The 21,032-nt window shown below is 37.7% G+C and overlaps 10 protein-coding genes across 10 annotated transcripts in view; 5 read left to right on the plus strand and 5 right to left on the minus strand. All coding sequences in view use genetic code 12, as the record gives it.

Moving 5' to 3' along the window:
* Nucleotides 1–236: 236 nt before the first annotated feature.
* Nucleotides 237–1,358, plus strand: CORT_0C02660 (Pir1 1,3-beta-glucan-linked structural cell wall protein; the record flags this gene model as incomplete). Its single annotated transcript, XM_003868497.1, has 1 exon — nt 237–1,358. One exon carries the CDS (start codon nt 237–239, stop codon nt 1,356–1,358), a length of 1,122 nt encoding a protein of 373 aa, XP_003868545.1.
* Nucleotides 1,359–2,247: 889 nt separating this feature from the next.
* CORT_0C02670 (serine/threonine protein kinase) lies at nt 2,248–4,776 on the minus strand (the record flags this gene model as incomplete). The annotated part of the gene is made up of 1 exon (XM_003868498.1): nt 2,248–4,776. The coding sequence occupies one exon, from the start codon at nt 4,774–4,776 to the stop codon at nt 2,248–2,250; it is 2,529 nt and encodes an 842-aa protein (XP_003868546.1).
* A 1,000-nt stretch (nt 4,777–5,776) lies between these two features.
* CORT_0C02680 (tRNA methyltransferase complex subunit) lies at nt 5,777–6,169 on the minus strand (the record flags this gene model as incomplete). Its single annotated transcript, XM_003868499.1, has 1 exon — nt 5,777–6,169. The coding sequence occupies one exon, from the start codon at nt 6,167–6,169 to the stop codon at nt 5,777–5,779; it is 393 nt and encodes a 130-aa protein (XP_003868547.1).
* Nucleotides 6,170–6,275: 106 nt separating this feature from the next.
* CORT_0C02690 (Rpn12 protein) lies at nt 6,276–7,250 on the plus strand (the record flags this gene model as incomplete). Its single annotated transcript, XM_003868500.1, has 1 exon — nt 6,276–7,250. The coding sequence occupies one exon, from the start codon at nt 6,276–6,278 to the stop codon at nt 7,248–7,250; it is 975 nt and encodes a 324-aa protein (XP_003868548.1).
* An 18-nt stretch (nt 7,251–7,268) lies between these two features.
* CORT_0C02700 (Vps28 protein) lies at nt 7,269–8,030 on the minus strand (the record flags this gene model as incomplete). Its single annotated transcript, XM_003868501.1, has 1 exon — nt 7,269–8,030. One exon carries the CDS (start codon nt 8,028–8,030, stop codon nt 7,269–7,271), a length of 762 nt encoding a protein of 253 aa, XP_003868549.1.
* CORT_0C02710 (Dfg10 protein) lies at nt 7,991–9,001 on the plus strand (the record flags this gene model as incomplete). The annotated part of the gene is made up of 1 exon (XM_003868502.1): nt 7,991–9,001. The coding sequence occupies one exon, from the start codon at nt 7,991–7,993 to the stop codon at nt 8,999–9,001; it is 1,011 nt and encodes a 336-aa protein (XP_003868550.1).
* A 272-nt stretch (nt 9,002–9,273) lies between these two features.
* CORT_0C02720 (hypothetical protein) lies at nt 9,274–10,635 on the plus strand (the record flags this gene model as incomplete). The annotated part of the gene is made up of 1 exon (XM_003868503.1): nt 9,274–10,635. One exon carries the CDS (start codon nt 9,274–9,276, stop codon nt 10,633–10,635), a length of 1,362 nt encoding a protein of 453 aa, XP_003868551.1.
* A 453-nt stretch (nt 10,636–11,088) lies between these two features.
* On the plus strand, nt 11,089–11,541 carry CORT_0C02730 (hypothetical protein; the record flags this gene model as incomplete). The annotated part of the gene is made up of 1 exon (XM_003868504.1): nt 11,089–11,541. The coding sequence occupies one exon, from the start codon at nt 11,089–11,091 to the stop codon at nt 11,539–11,541; it is 453 nt and encodes a 150-aa protein (XP_003868552.1).
* A 1,161-nt stretch (nt 11,542–12,702) lies between these two features.
* CORT_0C02740 (Iff5 GPI-anchored protein) lies at nt 12,703–14,823 on the minus strand (the record flags this gene model as incomplete). The annotated part of the gene is made up of 1 exon (XM_003868505.1): nt 12,703–14,823. One exon carries the CDS (start codon nt 14,821–14,823, stop codon nt 12,703–12,705), a length of 2,121 nt encoding a protein of 706 aa, XP_003868553.1.
* A 4,726-nt stretch (nt 14,824–19,549) lies between these two features.
* The window catches only part of CORT_0C02745 (Iff5 GPI-anchored protein), a gene marked incomplete at both ends in the record, with an annotated part of 2,574 nt that continues 1,091 nt past the window's right edge, over nt 19,550–21,032 (minus strand). Inside the window, one exon of the mRNA XM_003868506.1 lies at nt 19,550–21,032. This exon is cut by the window's right edge and continues 1,091 nt beyond it. Coding sequence (XP_003868554.1) covers nt 19,550–21,032 — 1,483 coding nt within the window.

Below are 21,032 nucleotides of genomic sequence, written 5' to 3' on the forward strand. Positions count from 1 at the left end.
ATCTCTATAGACAACCGCAAGTAAAATACTAAAATTAATAATAGACTTATAGGCCCACTTAAACCTACCTCGAATTTATTATAAATAGACCATTGATTTCCCTCTTGTCCCCCTGATTATTCCCAAGAAACTTTTTTCTCTTTCTCATCCACATATATTTTCCACGATCTGTCAAAACCAACCTTACATATATTTACTTGGCATATATTACAGTTAATATTCTTACTCACACAAACATGAAATATACAACAATCGCTACATCTGCTGCATTTTTAACTACCGTATTGGCCGCTACAGTACCATCTGCGCCATGGACTACTTTGACACCAACTGCATCAATTCCTTCAGATGCCACAACTGATTACGCATCAAGTTTTGGTATTCAAATTGAAACTGTTGAAGATGCTTCAGCTTTGTCAACTGATACAGCCGCTGATCTTAGTAGTAAATTGGAGACTGCTTCTGCTACACTCAAGAGAAGAGCGGTTGTTAGTGCCTTGTCTGATGGTCAACCAAATGTTAGATCTGGTTCATATTCAATCTTGCCAACTTCATCTTCATCAGTTGCTCCAGTTGCTCAAATCACTGATGGTCAAATTCAACATCAAACTACTGCTGCTGCTGCTTCGGTTGTAAATCAAATCACTGATGGTCAAATTCAACACCAAACTACCGCCTCTGTTGTCAACCAAATCACTGATGGTCAAATTCAACACCAAACCTCAGCTGCATCCGTCGTCAATCAAATTGGAGATGGTCAAATTCAACACCAAACCTCAGCTGCATCCGTCGTCAATCAAATTGGAGATGGTCAAATTCAACACCAAACCTCAGCTGCATCCGTTGTCAATCAAATCACTGATGGTCAAATTCAACACCAAACCTCAGCTGAACCAACTGCAACTGCTGCTGCTCAAATTTCAGATGGTCAAGTTCAACACAAAAACTCCACTGTTGCTGCTGAATCAAGAGCTGCTGCCACAACTCTTTCTGATGGCCAACCACAAGAATCAGGTGCGTCAAGCGATGACGATGACTCCAACTCGTCTATCCCACAAGCTTGCTCATCATCAAACAACTTAGTTATGAAATTGGAAGATAGTGTTTTGACTGACTCACATGGTAGAATTGGTGCTATTGTAGCCAACAGACAATTCCAATTCGATGGTCCACCACCACAGGCTGGCTCTATCTTTGCTGCTGGTTGGTCCATTTCAAGTGACGGTTACTTGACTCTTGGTGACTCAAAGGTCTTCTACCAATGTTTAAGTGGTGATTTCTACAACTTGTATGACGAAAATGTTGCCGCTCAATGTAATGCCGTCAAATTGAAGATTATTGACTTTGTTGATTGTTAAAGGATCAGCTAAGTCTTGGCTACTACAACATTTCAAGAGGGTTTAATTTTTTCTTTATTGGTGGGTTTTCATAAGTTGACAAACCGTCAAGTCAACTGCGTTTTTCTTTTATTAAAAATTGGTTGGTTATTTTTTACAATTTTTTTCAAACGTCATATAAAATTATTTCGGTCTATTTTGCATATATATACATACATACTTAGGTTAGCTATTTAACAACAGAAAAATTTCAAAAGTTTTGGAAAGAGTTGGAGTATAGTAGAAGGCATCCTCTTTGTTGAGGTTGGTTGCAATTAGTAATGACATATCCCGATTGGGCGGTTGAGCGTGGCTGTGAAAATGAAAAGGAAAAAATTAAAGTCGGCTAGATGCAGGAATGAGTGTTCCTAGATTTCCGATCTATTTTTATCTCATTTTGTGTTTATTTTGTCAACAGAACCCCAGATAACACAAAAGTAAACATGTTGAAAAAGATTGGAGGAAGGAGAAGTAGAGACTGAACGGGGCAGTGTGTTTGTCGTAAAAGGCCTTTTGCTTGCTTGACTGTATATATCATGTCAAGGGATTTCCTATTGTTTCGTTTTGTCACGGGGTTTGTTTGTAAGGTACACTTTCCTTGTATAGAAGAAAAATAATAAAAACAGAAGGGAACAATGAAATCTCACACAGCCAGCAACGAAGATATAATGAACACAGCCTTGGCTGTCTCCAATGCCCCCTTAGATCCATATGTCTCTTTCGAAAAACAATGTAAACATATCACAAACAAGTTCTTTATGTGCATTGTTTCTACATTCAATTACGTACCAATTCAAATATTTTAATCTAAATATAACGTTATAAACCCTATCTTTTCACATCACCTTTGCAACAAACATGAAATTGACTCTCATCTTCGCAAAAACCCTCTCTTTGAAGTCCCATTATCAGGTGATGTCATAGTATAAGCAACACTAGTATACGCCGTAGTCTTTTCTGGATTATACACAACTGACGAATCAAGACAGATACCGTTGACCACCCCACCACCACATTCATCCCCAAACTCAAATGCATTGTCCTCGTCACCATATCGCAATGTCACTGAATTGAATTTGGCGAATGGATCATTTGGATCGCTCTCAGCTATTGAATGGACTTCATTACTGACATCAGGTGATTCAGCACCTCCAGTAGTACCGTTCCCCTTAATTCCATCTTTTCCACCGTGTTGTTCTTTTTGATCACGATGTTTTTTCGATTTGGTCAATACAGGAATCATTGGAGGTTTTTGATGTCTTAACAATGCCCATTGAGTATTTTTAAAAAACACATGATTCTTAATTTCAGAAGCACCAGTCTTAGACCCTAATCGTTTATCTTCTTCTTTAATCAACAATTTCTTGATCAAACTTTTACAATTTGATGAAACTGATTGTTGTGTGGGGACTAAATCAAATTTAACATCTCGTTTCAATACATTAGCAAATGTCTTTTTACGATCATGGCCCTTGAATGGAGTTGTTCCATACAACATTTCATAAATAAATATCCCCAATGTCCACCAATCAACAGCACTAGTGTGACCTTTACCACGTATGACCTCAGGAGCAATGTATTCTTCAGTACCAACAAATGAATTTGTTCTAAACCCATCAATACATGCTTTAGTATCCAATGTAGGGCCATGATGTGGTGAATATGTGCCTGATGATGATAATGATAAGCCATTTTTGTTGAATGCAATCTCGGGGTTTTTGGCTCTTTCACTTCTTTTTGATAGGTCGAAATCACTCAACATGATATGACCTGATTGATGCAACAAGATGTTTTCCGGTTTCAAATCACGATATATGAATCCCATTAAATGAAGATACTCTAGCGCAGCCGTTACTTCTGCGGCATAGAATTTGGCATCGTTTTCAGATATAGTTTTCGATTCTCTTGTTTGTAAAGCTCGGAAAAACTCACCACCCATACAATACTCCATACACAAATAAAGGAAATTTTTTGATTGAAATGAATGGTATAACGTAACAATGAATGGATGGTTTGAAGTTGCTAAAATTTCTTGTTCAACCAATGCACGTTTAATCTTGTTTCGTTCAATCATTTCCTTTTTGCTAAGAATTTTCATGGCATAGAGTCTATTTGATTGCAAGTCTCGCACGAGGTATACTTTTCCCACATCGCCTTTTCCCAAAAGTCGAATTTTTTCAAAACTACTGGGACTTACTTGTACATCAACTATTCGAGTGGCGGCATGCGAATAAGTACGATCTTGAGTTAAAGTACGAGGACGGCCTGTGATTGTAACTTCTCCAATATGTTTACTTATATCAAATGGTTCTTGTTCTTTGCGGGGTGTTGGTGATGGTGGAGAAGATACGTCACTTGCTGATTTATCATTCATCAATTTATGTACTAGCGGAGCAGATGCAACACGTCGAAGAGCCCTTTGAAATGGCGATGGAGGTGGTGTAAGCGCTGGCTCTCCATTCACTTCTTTTATTGGGGAAGCTTCTGGCCTTGGTGGCTCAAGATATGTAGAGTTGTCAGTGCCAATTTTGGTGTTGTTAATATCATCATCTGACTCATCGTCACCCGAAAAAGAAGATTGACTATAATGTATCTTTGGTGGTGGCTGTAACACATCATGCTCATTCAATGAATAAATAGAATCATTATGTCTCAACGAAACCGAGAGTTCAGATTTATTTGTAGTCAACAAGTTTGGTTGTTGTGGTGTAGATGTTGTTAAATGTGGAGGTAGTCCCTGATACTGGAAGTAAGGGTTTGAATGAACAACAGGACTTGTACCTTCTGCTAAATCATGAGATTCTGGCGCATCAGTCACAATTTCAGGTAACTGCGGAGGCAGCGATACAGATAAGTGATTGATGCTGGATGATTTCTTGTGGTGATGGTCCCTGCCACTTTGTCGAAATGGAGACGATAGCGACCGCTGTCTCTGACCCTGTGATTTGGAGTCTGCTGAAGATACTGAATTGGAAGGGAAACGAAACATGTTTTTCAACCTATTCATCCCATTACTGCCATTGTTGTTGCTAGTTTGATCCGACGGAGCTCCAGATACGGTTGATTCTGAAGAGCTGTTTTCTAAGGAATTCCCAGCAGTGTTGACTGAAGGGGTACCCGGTGTGTCATGATCCCTATTAAATAGAAAACGAGATATTGATATCGACCTGGTCCTCGTACGAGACAGTGGACGTAATTCTGGACTATTACTATTCGGGCTAGCTTCCAAACCCAGTGCTAAAGACATGTTAACACGTGTTGAAATATTATTGCTGCTATTGCTGTTCGATGTGATAGTATCCGTCTTATCATTGTTGGTGTTATTGTTGTTGTTGTTATTGTTGTTGTTGTTGTTGGTGGTGGTAGTGGAGCTATTCTGAAATAGGCTTAAATTAACCATAACCTTTGGATTGCAAACACTCGAGGATATGCTTTGCTTATATATATAGGAGTGAGTGAGTTAGTGAGTGAGTCGGTGAGTGAGTCTGTATGTGAGTCTGTATGTGTGTGTGTGTGCGTGTGTGTGTGTGTGCGTGTGTGATTTGAACCTAGTGTAAGGACCTAGTCTTTTAACTGTTTATTAAGAGTGTTGAATAATCCCCTTGATTACTCATGAACGATTAATTCCAGTCCGAGAGTGAAACTTAAGGTGAGTGAGCTTATATCGTTGTGTTCTGTGTCCTCCACTGAAAAAAAAAAGCCAAAAAATAAAAATTAAAAAATTACAAATTAAAAGAAATAAATAAACAGAAATTGGCAAATTTGTGAAATTCAAAACAAGAAGTGTTTCAGGAGAAGGCGCAAGAAAAGGCAAAACTCTATCGCAAGATATTTGAGGGCTATAAGCAAATAGGTAATAGCCTTCATTGCCGAAGAAGCAGCTTAATAGGTGCTTACTCGTGTTCTTGATAATAAATAATCTTCCAAGTTAAGAATCTCCTTTTTGTTTGTTGTTACATCATAATGAGATAAAATTAACTTTGTGGTACGTTGAATAATGCGACAGTCGTGTACTTTTGTTCCCAAACTGTGAAAAGAAAATCATTGTCGCGAAATGAAAGAGAGTATGTCGCAGACTTATACACAACATCAATTGCAATTGTAAAGTGCTTACAACTCAAAGTCTTTCCTTCACAACATCTCCTACTTAAATTGTAGCCTAGCTTTTGAATAAAATAGAGTGGACTACTCAGGCATATAGTGTATAAATTAAATATTCGGCATCATTCTCCTAATAGCATTTTTGATCCCCAGCAAAAGTCAATACTCTCCAAATTACGCAAGCAAGCTTTCGTATCCCAGTTTCGCCTCTACCAGGACATTGAACATACCCCTCCTATGGAACATCGCATTTTGTCAAACACTATTCTGCTTCTTCACTGCATCGCTTTTCTCTATATTCAATTAGCAAGGTGGGGTGGTAAAAGGAAATTTGGTATCGAATTCTTGATATAGTAAATATGATGACAGTTATTACAAGTCATTTTCCCTTCAATCAACTGAGTCTCAACTAACAAGGTATGTAGATCCCGTAACACAACTTGATCATCTTCCATAATTGGATCTAAACCCTCAGGTTTTGTTTGAGGTAATGAATCATTCCCCAAATCTCTAGCCACTGATATTACTGCATTCCAATCAAGCTTGTCTAACATGTGTACTATGAAATCAGGTTTGAATTCTTGTTCTTCTTGAACTAGTTGACATTCTTCGTATTTTAATGGAAATGAGACCGATGATGATTGACAACCTTTAACGGCACATTGTACGAAATTTGTGGTTAAAAATTTCATGTTTAAACTATGTGACTGTTTGAAAAATCAAATGTTATATAAAAAGTGATTCCCTCTGTTTCCTCGTGTGATGAGTTGATGATGATGAGTTTGGTGTGTGTGCTTGATGCGACTATTGAAATTTTTTTATGTAATTGTCTTCTTTTGTATTCTCGCGACACGACTTATCCTGTCTCCAATCCCGAAGAGAAAAAGAGTTTTTGGTGGCAACCACCATAAACACCATAATCTATTACTCAACCCAACCATGTCCCTTCAAAAGCTTACAGCTGAAATATACAGTGTCTATGATAAACAAGACTATCAAAAATGTCAACAACTTCTAGCACCTATCAAAATAGAATTGATCAAACACAACTTGTTAGTACCATTGAGTTCCAACACTCAAACTGAAGATCAAATCAATGATTTGAAAATAGCTCAAAGAATATTGGAAATAGGTGCATTATCATCGTTATTTACAAACAACTATTCAGGGTTTGAGAGTTATTTTGCTCAATTGAAGCCATTTTATACTAATGATAAAATTCACAACATAAATAAACCTCATATTAATACCGATAGTACCAAGATCATATCTTTGTTTTTATTGTATCTTTTAAGTCAAGGTTCGATTTCAAAATTTAACGTTGAATTGGAAATGATTTACAATTCAAAACAATACGATATTGAAAATGACAAGTATTTGAGATTCCCCATTGATTTAGAAAGAAATTTAATGGAGGGTAACTATATCAAGATTTGGAACTTGTTAAAAGAAGAAAAGAATTTACCATGTAAAGAATTTACTCATTTTGCTGACACATTAATCAATGCCTTAAGATTTGAAATTGCTAAAAGTTTAGAAAAGACTTATGATGCAATCCCAATTTCCAACTGCAAGAGTTTATTGTACTTGCCTCAAGAGTTAAGTGATGCTACATTTGAAACAACTTTAAAAGAATCTTTGGATTTAACAAATTGGAAATTTGATCTGGGTGTGATATATTTCACTAAAGTTGAAAATGAAGAAGCTGTTGATAATGAATCAATAATCAAAAATGTATTGGGATATGCTGAACAAATTGAATCAATTATATAAACTCAGCACCGCACATCTTTAGTGGCTTTCCAAAGATGTATAGAATCCTTTATACGCAATATCCAAGTCATTTAGAAACGAATCAGAATCTTCTTGTGAAAGTTCCTTCTCTGAATTATTAATCTTTATAAGCCAATTAATTAATTTCGATTTCCCATTAAACTCTATACTTTCATTAAATTCATTCAAATTGACAACTAAATCACTTAATAATGGATGTAATTGATCTCTGGTTTTGTAATTTAGTTTAACCGCATCCATACAAGTGATGAAATTGCCCGTGATCTCAGCAATTAACCTTGCATTAGCCTTATTACCTGTGTTTATTCCTGAGTCTGATGCACCACTAACGTGGTCTATTGTTGATGGCACACCGCTTAGTAGTCTATTTACAGCTTGTGTACAATTCAAGTTAAATTTCGAAGTGAATAGGTCCAAGAAATTGGATAAATCCGACGATAAGTCTGGCATAAGTTCTCGCAACACTGGTAATTTCAATTCATCAAACCCCTTGATTATAATTTGGTATTGATATATTAGTCTATATGCCGTAGATGTATATTTTTCCTTATCTGTGATATAATCCTTAATGAATGAGTTTTCCAACATTTCTATTGAAAGTAAAATGGAACTTATCTCAGCCAATGAGTTGTAAATTGATTTATTTGATGGTGATTTTATTAATGACGATCGGGTTAATTCTTGGTTAAACTTAGACGACTTTGAGGAGATAGTGAAAGATGTTGATGCCGTGGGGGCATATTCTGGTGGATGTGACATCTTGCTATACTGTACTTGGTATATTCTATCAACGGGTAAATATTTACAGAGACTTATTTATATTTTCTGTTCCACTCTTCTCTCAATCCATAACATTTTATATGAATATTACTACAACTTATAACTTACAATTACTTGTTTCGCTAGCATACTTTGTTTTAACGTCAGGTATATTACTTGTCAAATACGTTCCACCTTTGAAGAGATTATTGAACTATGGTAAAACTGTTCCGGATTTTGATTCTAGAGGTAACAACAGTCCAAGCAGTCCCAGTACACCTTCAGAGGTAATTGACATCATTGCCAAATACGCAGTGGTGCGTAAGCTGTGGTTTACTCATTTCTACATTTGCTTGTTCACCTTATCAACCGCTACATATTTCAAAGCATGTCATGAAGCCATCATTGGACAATCTGATAATGAAGCTGCTACATTTAAGAATTTGGAAACCATCAACAAACTACTCCTTTTGCAAGGTGCCAGAAGAATGATTGAGAGTTTCGTTGTAACAAAGTTTTCAACAACTTCGTATATGAACATTACGCATTACGTGGTTGGTATTTCTCATTATGTTTTGATTGCGTTGGCTACATATTTGGGCTTATCAGGAAGCTGTGCGGGAAGCGCCGTTTTAACTATAGCAGACTACATGCTTATTGCTATTTTCGGAGTTGCGTCACTACAACAATTCAGAGCGCATTACCATCTTGCCCACTTGGTAAAGTACTCGCTACCAAAATTCAAGCTAGTAGCATCTCCGCACTACCTATATGAAGTCATTATCTACACAGTGATTATGGCATTCAGTACCAAGAACGGAATTAATTCAACTTCGTTTATGTTCATATCAGGATGGGTATTTGTTGTTACTAATTTATCAGTTTCGGCAGTTGAAACGTATCATTATTATCAATTGAAGTATAAAGAAGAGTTTGATTTGAAGTGGGCTATATTTCCAGGTATTTTGTAGTTAACGGTATATAAGTAAGTTAGTAATGTTCATGTGAAAAGAAAAACCGATTTTGGGGAAGGTGTAAATGTGAGAAGTAGCCCTAGATATGGGTTTTATCTTTTACACAATTGTAGGTTTAATGCAAAATCATTTCTGGACTTGAAAGTTTTGTGTAATGTTTACTGTTCTTCAATAGCTTACAATTTTGTCTGTTGTCTTCAGTTGATATCCCATTTGCTGTTCAAATATCCAGCTTTATCAACCACTACTTCAAAGTCTGACTGTACGAAATGCGATTTCAAAGCTCATCAGTGGGATACCCAAAGCAGGAGTACCCACTCACAATCTTCCTAGAACCAACTGCTTCAACTATTGTATTTGGATGCCCAGGGATCCCACGTAGTATACCAAGAATAGAAACAATAATTCACATTAGAACAGCAAATGGCTCATCTTTCATGATACGATCAGTTTCAATTGTTCTAATAACTCGTCAGAAAGTGACTGTCCCAGCCAAGCTTGGAAGTACAGAAGCGTTTAAAGAGTTTAAGATATATGAAGATCCATTGGCATTTAGACCAATGAATGGGTTCTCTCAACATGTATTAGGAGTAGATTTGCCAGTAATGATACCTGTACCAAAGGACATAATACCAAGTGGGTATCTGCCGACACTTGGAGCGTCTACAACACATTATCTTGCAATTAAAGTGGTGACCGGTGAGACCAGTGGAGTTGAGGCATCATATATTGATACCTTTCCTATTGTCATCAAAACATACGATACTTTACCGCTATACCGGCAATTCAATGAACCAGTGGTTGAACAGCATAAATCGCAAGATAATCAAGTCTTGGCAGAAGTAATTGTGCCTGTTACATCAGTTGGTCCTGGTGATGATCTTGATCTACATTGCAAACTACTGACCAACTCAGCCAATAATAAGGTGAAGAAGCACCTAGCAACAAAGCAAGTTACTTTTCAATTAAAGGAGTATTTGGAATGTTTTGATGGCGGACTACCTCCCAAAAAGGAGAATAAGTTATACACAAAGACACTGCAGTTGAACAAGGAAATAAATACTCAAGGAGTAACTGAACATTTTAGTATAAAGTTTCCCCAACTTAACGATAATTTGGAAGTTTACTATGATCCAGAGCCATACATCATCGAAAATGAAGTCTTTGTCGATAACGACACCACAATTGTTGAATCAACAAATATTGCAACTCACAAAACTATTGAAAGAATTCCCGAAGGTCTTCCCATTACCCATCTTCAAAGTTACACCGTCTCGGGTAAATTCTATTCGATAAAATTTGAGCTCATTTTAAAGATCAAATTATCAAAAGCTAAGGACTTTGATATTCATTTACCTCTAACAGTTTGTCCATTTGATAGAAAATCAAGTTCAAATTTACTCAAATGGATTATGCATGAATGTGAAGTTGCCAAAGCTCGATTTGGTCGTGAATTTATTGACCAGTTCTTCTCCGCTGGAAACTATGATGCTATATGTACTTTGATGAATCGATACAAGCTACCGCCAGTGGTTTACAAAAATTGTAAAGAAGATTGGATTAAATTGGGGTTTGCGGGAGACCAGTTTGGTGATTGTGACATGAAAAATTTAGTGTCGTATATCGATTAGAAAATATTAGAGTCATAGCGAGAAAAGCTGCTTTGAGCCCATCTTCAAATATTGGATTTTGCCTATTATCTAGATCTAGAAGAATTTGCAATAAGCATACATTTCATTACATAATAACGCCACTTTGAATTAATTCATTCTTCTCAAACAGTTGTTGTAAGTTCACTGTTCTTCCTTTTTACTACCCTATCAGAAGACATCTTATCCCTAAAGTAGCTACTTAATCAAAGGCTACAATTTAATAACTGAAGAAAAAATAAGGCGAAAGATTGTTTAAATTATATAAACTAACATCAGAACACTGAAGAAAAGCATGCTCAAATTGAAAGCATGTAACCGAAATGATTTCTCTAAACAAGCATAAAACCAGGAATGGGTGAACTACAAATAGTAAAGTGACCGAATATTAAGAAAGTCCAGCTACCTGTAGATGGTACTGGTATGTGTTAAAAAATGAGATTCATTGCCAACCATTACATCAACATGAAAGCAGCACAAACTCCAGCCATTGTAATCACAATGTTGTTGACTTTGAACATGGTTGCGGCATTTTGCAATTCGGATAAAGCGCCATTGTCTCCAGTTCCAGCACCGTTATCACCAGCACCATTGTCTCCAGCACCATCGTTACCGGCTCCATTATCGCCAGCACCATTATCGCCAGCACCGTTATTGCCAGTACCATTCTCTCCAGCACCATTGTTACCGGCTCCGCCATTACTTGCACCGTTGTCACCTGGTCCACCGTTGCCGTCAGTAGGAGTTCCCTCACCACCGTTGCCGTCAGTAGGTGTGTATTTAATGAGAAGCCCTTCCTTCGTCCACTACTCTAAGCACAGTCCATTTTTTTCTATCTGCTCCTTGAAACAACACTTGAGTCTATTTTTATGGCTCCATTATTTATGAGGAAGGTGTGTGCTTATACATTATTCTCAACAGGAATGAGTTGGTGAATAGTAGATGCAAATATTTTAAAACACAAAAAACCATCAAATCTGCAAGCCAATACGCGAATCAATAAATTACAACAATCTGAAAGTGTATGATAAATACACCCCACCTGTTGAAAATTATAGCATGCCTGAAGAAAAAATACTTTAAAGGAAAATCTCATTCGAACGATCACATTTGCATTCCTTTTTGAAACAACTAAAGATACAAAGATCGTTAGCAGTGATACTAAAACATCTATCTACATAAGCCCATTCATTATGTACGTTTAATCCTGTTGAAGATAGACAAACGTTTTTGTGAACAATTTTCTTTGATAAAACTTTTGTACTTGAACCTGTCATTATTTTGTCGTACCATTCAATTAGAATTAAATCTATCGATTAACAAATGAATCTACAACTCTCTGCTTTCTTCTTGGAACAAAACTTAATCACAAAATAAACACAAATATAAACTGAAATAATCAACATCGAATGCTACTCATGAACAGAACTGTGAAATCAATCTTGAAGATCGCATGAAATAGAACTCATTAATACAGACACAGCTTGAGGTATGAAAGGAAACCATTCAAAAATAAAATGAACTAAAATAAAACAAAAACTAACGAAGCAAAAGCACACATAAGTGATGGGTATCTGACAAATGTTCCTGCCCCTAAATATGTTGTAATAGCAACCGCAGTTGAGTGAAGACCACTTGTGTGTTCTGTCAATGTAGTCATGCCACTTGTATGGCTTTCGTATGGTAGCTCTGATCCACCCTGAATTGATGCAGCGTCCGAAATGGCAACAGGTCCATCCGTTGGAGATGAGCCTGCCATCTCCCCACTAGTTGTCAGCACACCTCTATCCAGAGCAGTTTCACCACTATTAGTTACAGTTTCTGCACTTCCTACCTCACATGATTGCTCAGTTTGAGCATTAATAGGTGAACCCATCCATTGATTCATACCTGAAGAACCACTTGGTGCCACAGACTCAGCTCCCGTAGGGAGTTGCTCAGTTGGGATACCAGTCAACACGGTCTCAATCGATAAAGAAGAATAAACTGTTGTACTAAACTCCTCAACGAAACTATTCTCAGCATCTGGCAAAAAATTCGAAGTCAACGCTAAAATAAAACAAAAACTAACGAAGCAAAAGCACACATAAGTGATGGGTATCTGACAAATGTTCCTGCCCCTAAATATGTTGTAATAGCAACCGCAGTTGAGTGAAGACCACTTGTGTGTTCTGTCAATGTAGTCATGCCACTTGTATGGCTTTCGTATGGTAGCTCTGATCCACCCTGAATTGATGCAGCGTCCGAAATGGCAACAGGTCCATCCGTTGGAGATGAGCCTGCCATCTCCCCACTAGTTGTCAGCACACCTCTATCCAGAGCAGTTTCACCACTATTAGTTACAGTTTCTGCACTTCCTACCTCACATGATTGCTCAGTTTGAGCATTAATAGGTGAACCCATCCATTGATTCATACCTGAAGAACCACTTGGTGCCACAGACTCAGCTCCCGTAGGGAGTTGCTCAGTTGGGATACCAGTCAACACGGTCTCAATCGATAAAGAAGAATAAACTGTTGTACTAAACTCCTCAACGAAACTATTCTCAGCATCTGGCAAAAAATTCGAAGTCAACGTCATAGTAACATCACCTGCAACACTTCCTGGTGGGAACGTGGTGATCGTGGTCAACGAGTCGCCTGATTGAGACACGATTCCCGAGTCGGTTTCTACTGATCCGTCGTCCTTGGTGGTAGTCCATGTCGTGGTGTACTCAGTAGTAACATCACCTGCAACACTTCCTGGTGGGAACGTGGTGATCGTGGTCAACGAGTCACCCGATTGAGACACGATTCCTGAGTCGGTTTCTAATGATCCATCGTCCTTGGTGGTAGTCCATGTCGTGGTGTACTCAGTAGTAACATCACCTGCGACACTTCCTGGTGGGAACGTGGTGATCGTGGTCAACGAGTCGCCCGATTGAGACACGATTCCTGAGTCGGTTTCTACTGATCCGTCGTCCTTCGTAGTAGTACCAGTGGTGGTGTACTCAGTCGTGAAAGTTGATGCTGTAGTAAATATAGATGTTGTTGTGTACCATGATCCAGCGGTATCTGTTGTGATGTCAACAATTCCAGTTTCCGTCAATGTATGTCCATCACTAGTTGTGGTGATCGTGGTCGTGTATTCAGTTGGTTGTGCGCCGGGAATTTGTGGTAGCGATTTACAAACACGGCACTGACTTGGCAAACCAGGATTTGGGACTGGCCCGTTGTATTGAATTGAGCCTAAAAGCGTAGACGGTAAACCGGCACCATTATCAGTCACAACTTGGAACTTAGAAGAATCATACCCAGTACCAATATTAAAATATTGCAGTAACAACCCAGCACCTTTTAAAGTTAAAACACCTGTGGCTGAATTGTACGACCACGGATTACCAATTAACGCGAAAAGTGGAATTGTTAAACCAATCTTATTAGCAACCCCATTGACTTGTCCAAAGTTACGTACGTTGAAAGTTTGTGGTGTGGATAATGCTTGCACAATCATGGACGATTTACCGTCTGCCAAATAAAACGTTTGTCCCGTTGAGACAGACAAAGCCGCGTTGGTAATGTAAATGCTCGAGTCAGCATCAGCAGTAATGCATCCAGTACCAGCAATTGTAGTTGTCTGTTGATATACTTCGTTATGGAAACAAATTTGACCGTTGTTGCTAATTGCTCCTAAAGCAGTTCCTAAGTTGACGTAACCTTCATTTCTTTGATTTTGATAAAATACAAGTAAACCAGTATTCTTCCAGCTGGCGGCAGTGATACCCATGTTGCTGGCTACAACCCCTGATGCACCCAAGTACATTTCTCCATTGTTCTCAAATGATAATCCAATAAGATTGTAGTTTGAGGAGGTTAAGGAAGCAAGTGAATTGAATGAAATGATACCGTTGTTGGTGATGGAATTCAACAATCCCAACAACGTAACTTGTAACGAAAGTAATGGTGAAGTACTTGAAATAAATAGCCCAGCATTAGACTGCACGTTTAAACTTGAAACAAATGCGGAAACAGCATTATTAATAATAGACCAATAAGCGCCAGAGTGAACAGTGATATCTCCAACATTAAAACTTACGGCGCCTCTATCAACGGTGTTTGACGTTATATCCAAACCCAACACTACTGGGAGTAAAAAACAGAATACTAAGTATTGCTTTGAAATTATCAACATCGCCTATCACTGAAGTTGTTTGATTGATGGAAAATGATGAGAAATCCTAAAATACAAAAAATAGTTAGATTTGGGGGGTGTTGAACTATATTTAAAGTTGTAGGAGCAGGGTCAGATAGTTGAGCAAAACAAAGGCTTGAATAAAACATAATTTCAGTTCTTAAATGCGTAAAAACGAAGTTACCATTAGTTCTACTACTTTTCAGTGCAATACAAAGACGTAAGCACAGTTAAATTGTCAGTATAACGTGATAAATGTATTGCATGCAACAACGAAGAGCCACAAAAGCAAAAACGGAAAATAAATTTTTAAAATTTAAATTTTAAGAAATAAAATAAATGCAAAAGAATTAAAAGACATAGAGAAAAGTAAATATAAACTTCGATTTCGTTTGTAACACTTCATGTTTAGTCCAAAATTTCCTGAGAAAGCTTATAAATACAAACGATGATTATACAATTTCATAGTAGTTTATTAAATAAGGTTTCGAAAGGATAGTGTTAAACTACAATAAAAGATATAAATTAACGAAGAGATTCAACGATAGAGGGAATTAACGTATATAGGGAATAGAGTGTTTGAATGAACACAAATTTAAATTATCTCAATTTCGTAATATTCAACGACACAAAATATTCAAAAGTCATGGAATTGTAATTTAGTTCATGTAAACTTTTATTAAGGCGTCCTCGTAACACTTCTGGCCCACATTTTTAACCACAGGTTGCTGGAAAATAACACAATCATCATATATTTATTGGGGTTTCTTTTGGAACTTTGTGTAATTATTTCACTGGGGATTTCTATGACACAACTACTGCAATTTAGTGGTCGATGTAGGGTGAATATGTAATAATGAAATAGTGTTGTAATGGTTCTAGAGCTGTAGTCAGTTTCTACTGGAGATTAGGTTAATTATGAGCAGATTTTTCTTTCCATTTGTCTGGAGAGCCAAGAAACTTCGTAAACAGCAATGGAGTTTAAAATTCAAACGGATTGTAGGCTCTACTCAACGCCATTCGATTTTTTAGTTGCATTTGTCTATTAAATTGAATTTACAAATAATAGGAAAACTTTGATCTCAAAACATTAGTATAAATCTTTCAGAGCAGGAGTAATTGGAATAGCAATTTTGAAGATAAAAACGTGAATTTTTGAGCATTAACGTGAAAGCTCTCGGTAGTACAATGCCAATAACAGGCGTGGTGCTTTGATGAATTTCCATTGCCAAAAGAAAAAAAATTCAATTTAAGTAGTCCTGCGTATTTCAAGTTTAGATCTGAGAACGAGTCGATTTTCGATGGTAATGAACAGTAAAACCTTTCCATGAAAGTGTTCATTAGTTTTACTAAGCCTGCACAAAATAAGGATAGAAGAGGGAGTTTTAGTTTTTTGAATACAGGAGGGTGCAGATTGCTCATAACCATATTACCTATTTCAGTTAAGCATTTTTGTGGGGATTTTAACACGAAATGCTCCAGATTAGATCTATAAATACCATAACGTTTGGCGTACCATCACAGTAATATAGGGCTTGAGACTTAGTCCTCACTAAGGAAAGTGTAAAAGGAAATAGCAAACAACAAAGGGATACACAAAAGAAAAGATTGTAAAGAAACGATTCTTTTTGGCGTGCTTCGTATTCTACGGTCGGTTTTTACGAATTGTGTTGGATTTATGGCTAATTTAACCGTGGAAATTTCTTGCTTGCTATCGGTCCAATAGAGCGGAGTGCATCACTTTTGTAACACTCATTGCAATGTTGAAATTACATACAACATTGTGGGATAATGCAGAAGCACTTTTATTTTGTTCTAATTCTATGTTTGGCTTCCTTTGTCCTCATTTGGCTCCCTTTTGTGTTCATTTCACCTGTCTATTGTCTTTTGCGGAAAGGTGTTTTTTGTGTGCTATCTTTTGTATAACCGAACTGCGTTTGTGTGGCTTGTGAACAATAAGGCGTTCACCTGCCCCACAGTCTATTTTCTTGAAGTGATAATACGATTACTATTGTTGACAACTAGGAACAATAGTCGCTGATAATAATGAAACGATTGCCAATTCTAATGAAAAAAAGTCAGATATTTCACTCTCTTGGCTGCCACTATACCAAAGGTTATGAAGAGAATTGTCAATGAGTCCATAACAATGGTTATAGTCTACAATTAAAGTTTGCCAATAAAATATTTTTAAAGGGTTTTTTGTCATAACCCTAAATTGCAAGTACCAGGGTTTAACAATAATATCTTTAATATTGAAGTATATAATATTTTTCAGAGGAGTTACAAAAACCTTTTTTATGTTTTTTCCTCCAAAACTAATAATAAGGAGCAAAAGCCTAATAAACGGAAGAAGCTTTACGGGGTTTCTATACCTATAAGCAAAGGATAAATTTTATGGGGAACTATGTTTAAGTTTGGACAACATCTGAAATTTTTGTATTCTTGGAAAAAGCTTATTTTGATATTTGCCCATTCGAGAAAAAGTGAACCGAAAAACGTTTGATGGGGTTTCGCTATTTCAAAAGTACATTCTTTTAGTAGGGCTACATTTACGGGTATCGTTTGCAAAGTATGAAAGATAGGAAATAAATGGTTTTGATGAAGTTGTGTAAACATTAATTAATAGGGGCTGGATAGCAATAAACTATGAAATATGACTGCACTGAACACAAATGATACGTTTTGGTTTTTGGTCTTACTCTATTCTCATCTTTTTTGTACTTCGTTACAGAAATAGAAACTTTTTGATACTTTTTACACGACTACGGAAACAATTTTTTTGGCAGTGACATACTCTGGTTTTTGTCCTATATATTTGTAGCAGATTAGTCATACAAAGAAATTTATGTACTAAAATTTCAAATCCTGGAGAACATTCATCTGAGCCACTCGTCAAAAATATAAACGACCACTAGTAAGAGGTCGCTTGTGAAACTGCTGCTAACATCTTGGAGATTATCAGTAATTTGAAAATTTAAAGAGCTATAGAAAATTAATCAAGTTATTTCCAGGCAGCTAGATGCCTTTAAGAAGACATCTTGATGCTGCGAATTGTTGCCTTAAGTCACCTTCTAGACAAAATTTGACTTGCTTTTCGTATTGATGCGCCAACAAAAAAAAATACAAAAGCAAATTAAATCTTCCTTGAATAGCTTTTTTAACCTTTGCTAATTTCAGTATACAGTTAAACAGATGATAATGATTATTTAAAAATTTTCATGTAAAGTTCCATGACTTATTTCCGGTAAGATTAAAACAGTGGAATAATTGGTTATCGATGGTTATGAGAATTCTCTCCTCATTTCAGTAACGAAGAATTTGTCATGCAGTTATTTTCTACTCTCGTCGAGTATTACACAAAAACTAAAATTTCAATTGTGTTGTGTTTTCCTTTACATTAAATCGTGATACTATTATACGAAAACCAACTGACACGCTTTCTGTAAGGAAATACGAATCGATTCTGTACCCACGTTTTCTTTTGGGTTATAAGCATTTAAGATCGTCGAGAGGGTTTAAACCTTATGATATCATTTTGTATTGATGAGCTATAGCACATTACATCACTGCCATAGGCAAGAGCAATTTGTCACAACCACAAAACACGCTTTGTGATTTGGACCTTTAGTGGAAAGTCTAGACGAGTATACTTTGTTTTTAAAAATATGGCGGGGAATAACGAAGAGATGAAAGTTAGTGGTTTCAACTGTGACAAATATTTTCTGACGCAACTATTGATGTATCTTTGTTGGTAAGATACCAAGAGGGTTATTGATTTCAACAGCAACCATTTTTCAAACCTTACCAATGCTGCATATTTTCCAATTTTGCTATTTCTGCACGAATAATGAGTTTATTCCTTGTTTGTCAATAGACTAAATCCTACGTAAATTACGGTAGGTCACAAAAAGAGGGGAAAATCTTTTTTGAACTAAAAGATCAAGGGATGGGGTGGAAGTCACGAAGCTTTAGATAAACAAGGTTGAAACCAAGATGTATGGATTTTATACGAAAGCAACCAGAACTTCTTTTTGTTTACTCTTTGCCGTCATTTCATTGGCACTACAACAATAACAAAGGAAAATCGCAAGCTACGAGATTATTTTACAATTACAAGCTCTCAAAGCAGCACGAAGACTTAAAGTTTTTTCGCCTTACAACAAAATATGACCTCTCTCACATTCATGGATTCCAATTCTGAGCCACCTTTAAAAATCTCGGAAAGCAAACTAGAGACACAAATATGAACTCAAATGCCCATATGCCTGTTCATAGAGATAAGTTTTGAATGGGCCATGAAGCTTACATGATTGGAAGTAACAATTGATTACTTGTCTGGATAAATGGTTCAAGCTACGACATTTTATAGTGTATCAACTTCATAGTACATTCTAAAGACATTTGTATTTGAAACAATTATAAAACAAAAAAACAGGATATAAGTAATTGAAAGAACTTCGAAAATATGGACGAAAACTATAATAAAAAGCATTCCACAATATCAGACTTAGCAAGTATGATATAGATGAACCGAAACGAAAACAAAAACGCATTGATAGGATCATAATCACAGATCGTTTCCTCATAAATATTGAGAAAAAAACGACCAGCAAAACCAAATGAAAAAAAGGTATAAAAATCACAAAGGAATCAACTTCATATCCTACTATCCTTCAATAAGATATGATGTTAGTTAAAGTATAACTCTGAATCTTTCAAAGCCCTAAAATATGACCACCATCATCATGCACAAAAAGAAACTAGTAACGGATGATACTTTCGCAATGGAAGCTGAGCCTTCGTACGTAGAAATACTTGAAGATGGAGATTCGCTTGATTGTGATGACATTGGAGACTCATTGGTAGTCGTAGGTGTAGATGAAGATAATCCATTGCCAGAGCCAGAATTCGAACCAGACCCAGACCCATTGCCAGACCCAGATCCAGACCCATTGCCAGACCCAGATCCAGACCCATTGCCAGACCCAGATCCAGACCCAGGCCCAGACCCAGAACCAGAATTCGAACCAGATCCAGAGCCAGACCCATTGCCAGACCCAGAACCAGAGTTAGATCCAGATCCAGAACCTGTGCCAGATCCAGAGCCAGATCCATTGCCAGAACCATTGCCAGAATTCGAACCAGATCCATTGCCAGACCCAGACCCAGACCCAGAACCAGAATTCGAACCAGATCCATTGCCAGAACCCTTGCCAGACCCAGAACCAGAGTAAGATCCAGATCCATTGCCAGACCCAGAGCCAGATCCATTGCCAGACCCAGAGCCAGATCCATTGCCAGACCCAGAACCAGAGTTAGATCCAGATCCATTGCCAGAACCATTGCCAGAATTCGAACCAGATCCATTGCCAGACCCAGACCCAGACCCAGAACCAGAATTCGAACCAGACCCAGAGCCAGATCCATTGCCAGATCCAGAACCAGAGTTAGATCCAGATCCATTGCCAGACCCAGAGCCAGATCCAGAGCCAGACCCATTGCCAGACCCAGAACCAGAGTTAGATCCAGATCCAGAGTTAGATCCAGATCCAGAGTTAGATCCAGATCCAGAACCTGTGCCAGATCCAGAGCCAGATCCAGTATCTGGTGACCCCGTAGGTGATCCTGTTTCAGTATGTCCAGTGTTCTCAGTAACAGCACCAGTAGAGCTGGATGCATTGCCAGTAGGTTCGGATGAAGCACCACTTGGCTCTGATGAAGCACCAGTAGGTTCAGATGAAGCACCACTTGGCTCGGATGAAGCACCAGTAGGTTCGGATGAAGCACCACTTGGCTCGGATGAAGCACCAGTAGGTTCAGAAGAAGCACCAGTAGGTTCGGATGAAGCACCAGTAGGTTCGGATGAAGCACCAGTAGGTTCGGATGAAGCACCAGTAGGTTCAGAAGAAGCACCAGTAGGTTCGGATGAAGCACCAGTAGGTTCAGAAGAAGCACCAGTAGGTTCGGATGAAGCACCACTAGGCTCGGATGAAGCACCAGTAGGTTCGGATGAAGCACCACTTGGCTCGGATGAAGCACCAGTAGGTTCGGATGAAGCACCAGTAGGTTCGGATGAAGCACCACTTGGCTCGGATGAAGCACCAGTAGGTTCGGATGAAGCACCAGTAGGTTCGGATGAAGCACCACTTGGCTCGGATGAAGCACCAGTAGGTTCAGATGAAGCACCACTTGGCTCGGATGAAGCA

The sequence above is a fragment of the Candida orthopsilosis genome (assembly GCF_000315875.1).
Source record: "Candida orthopsilosis Co 90-125, chromosome 3 draft sequence".
Classification (NCBI taxonomy): Eukaryota; Fungi; Ascomycota; class Pichiomycetes; order Serinales; family Debaryomycetaceae; genus Lodderomyces; species Lodderomyces orthopsilosis.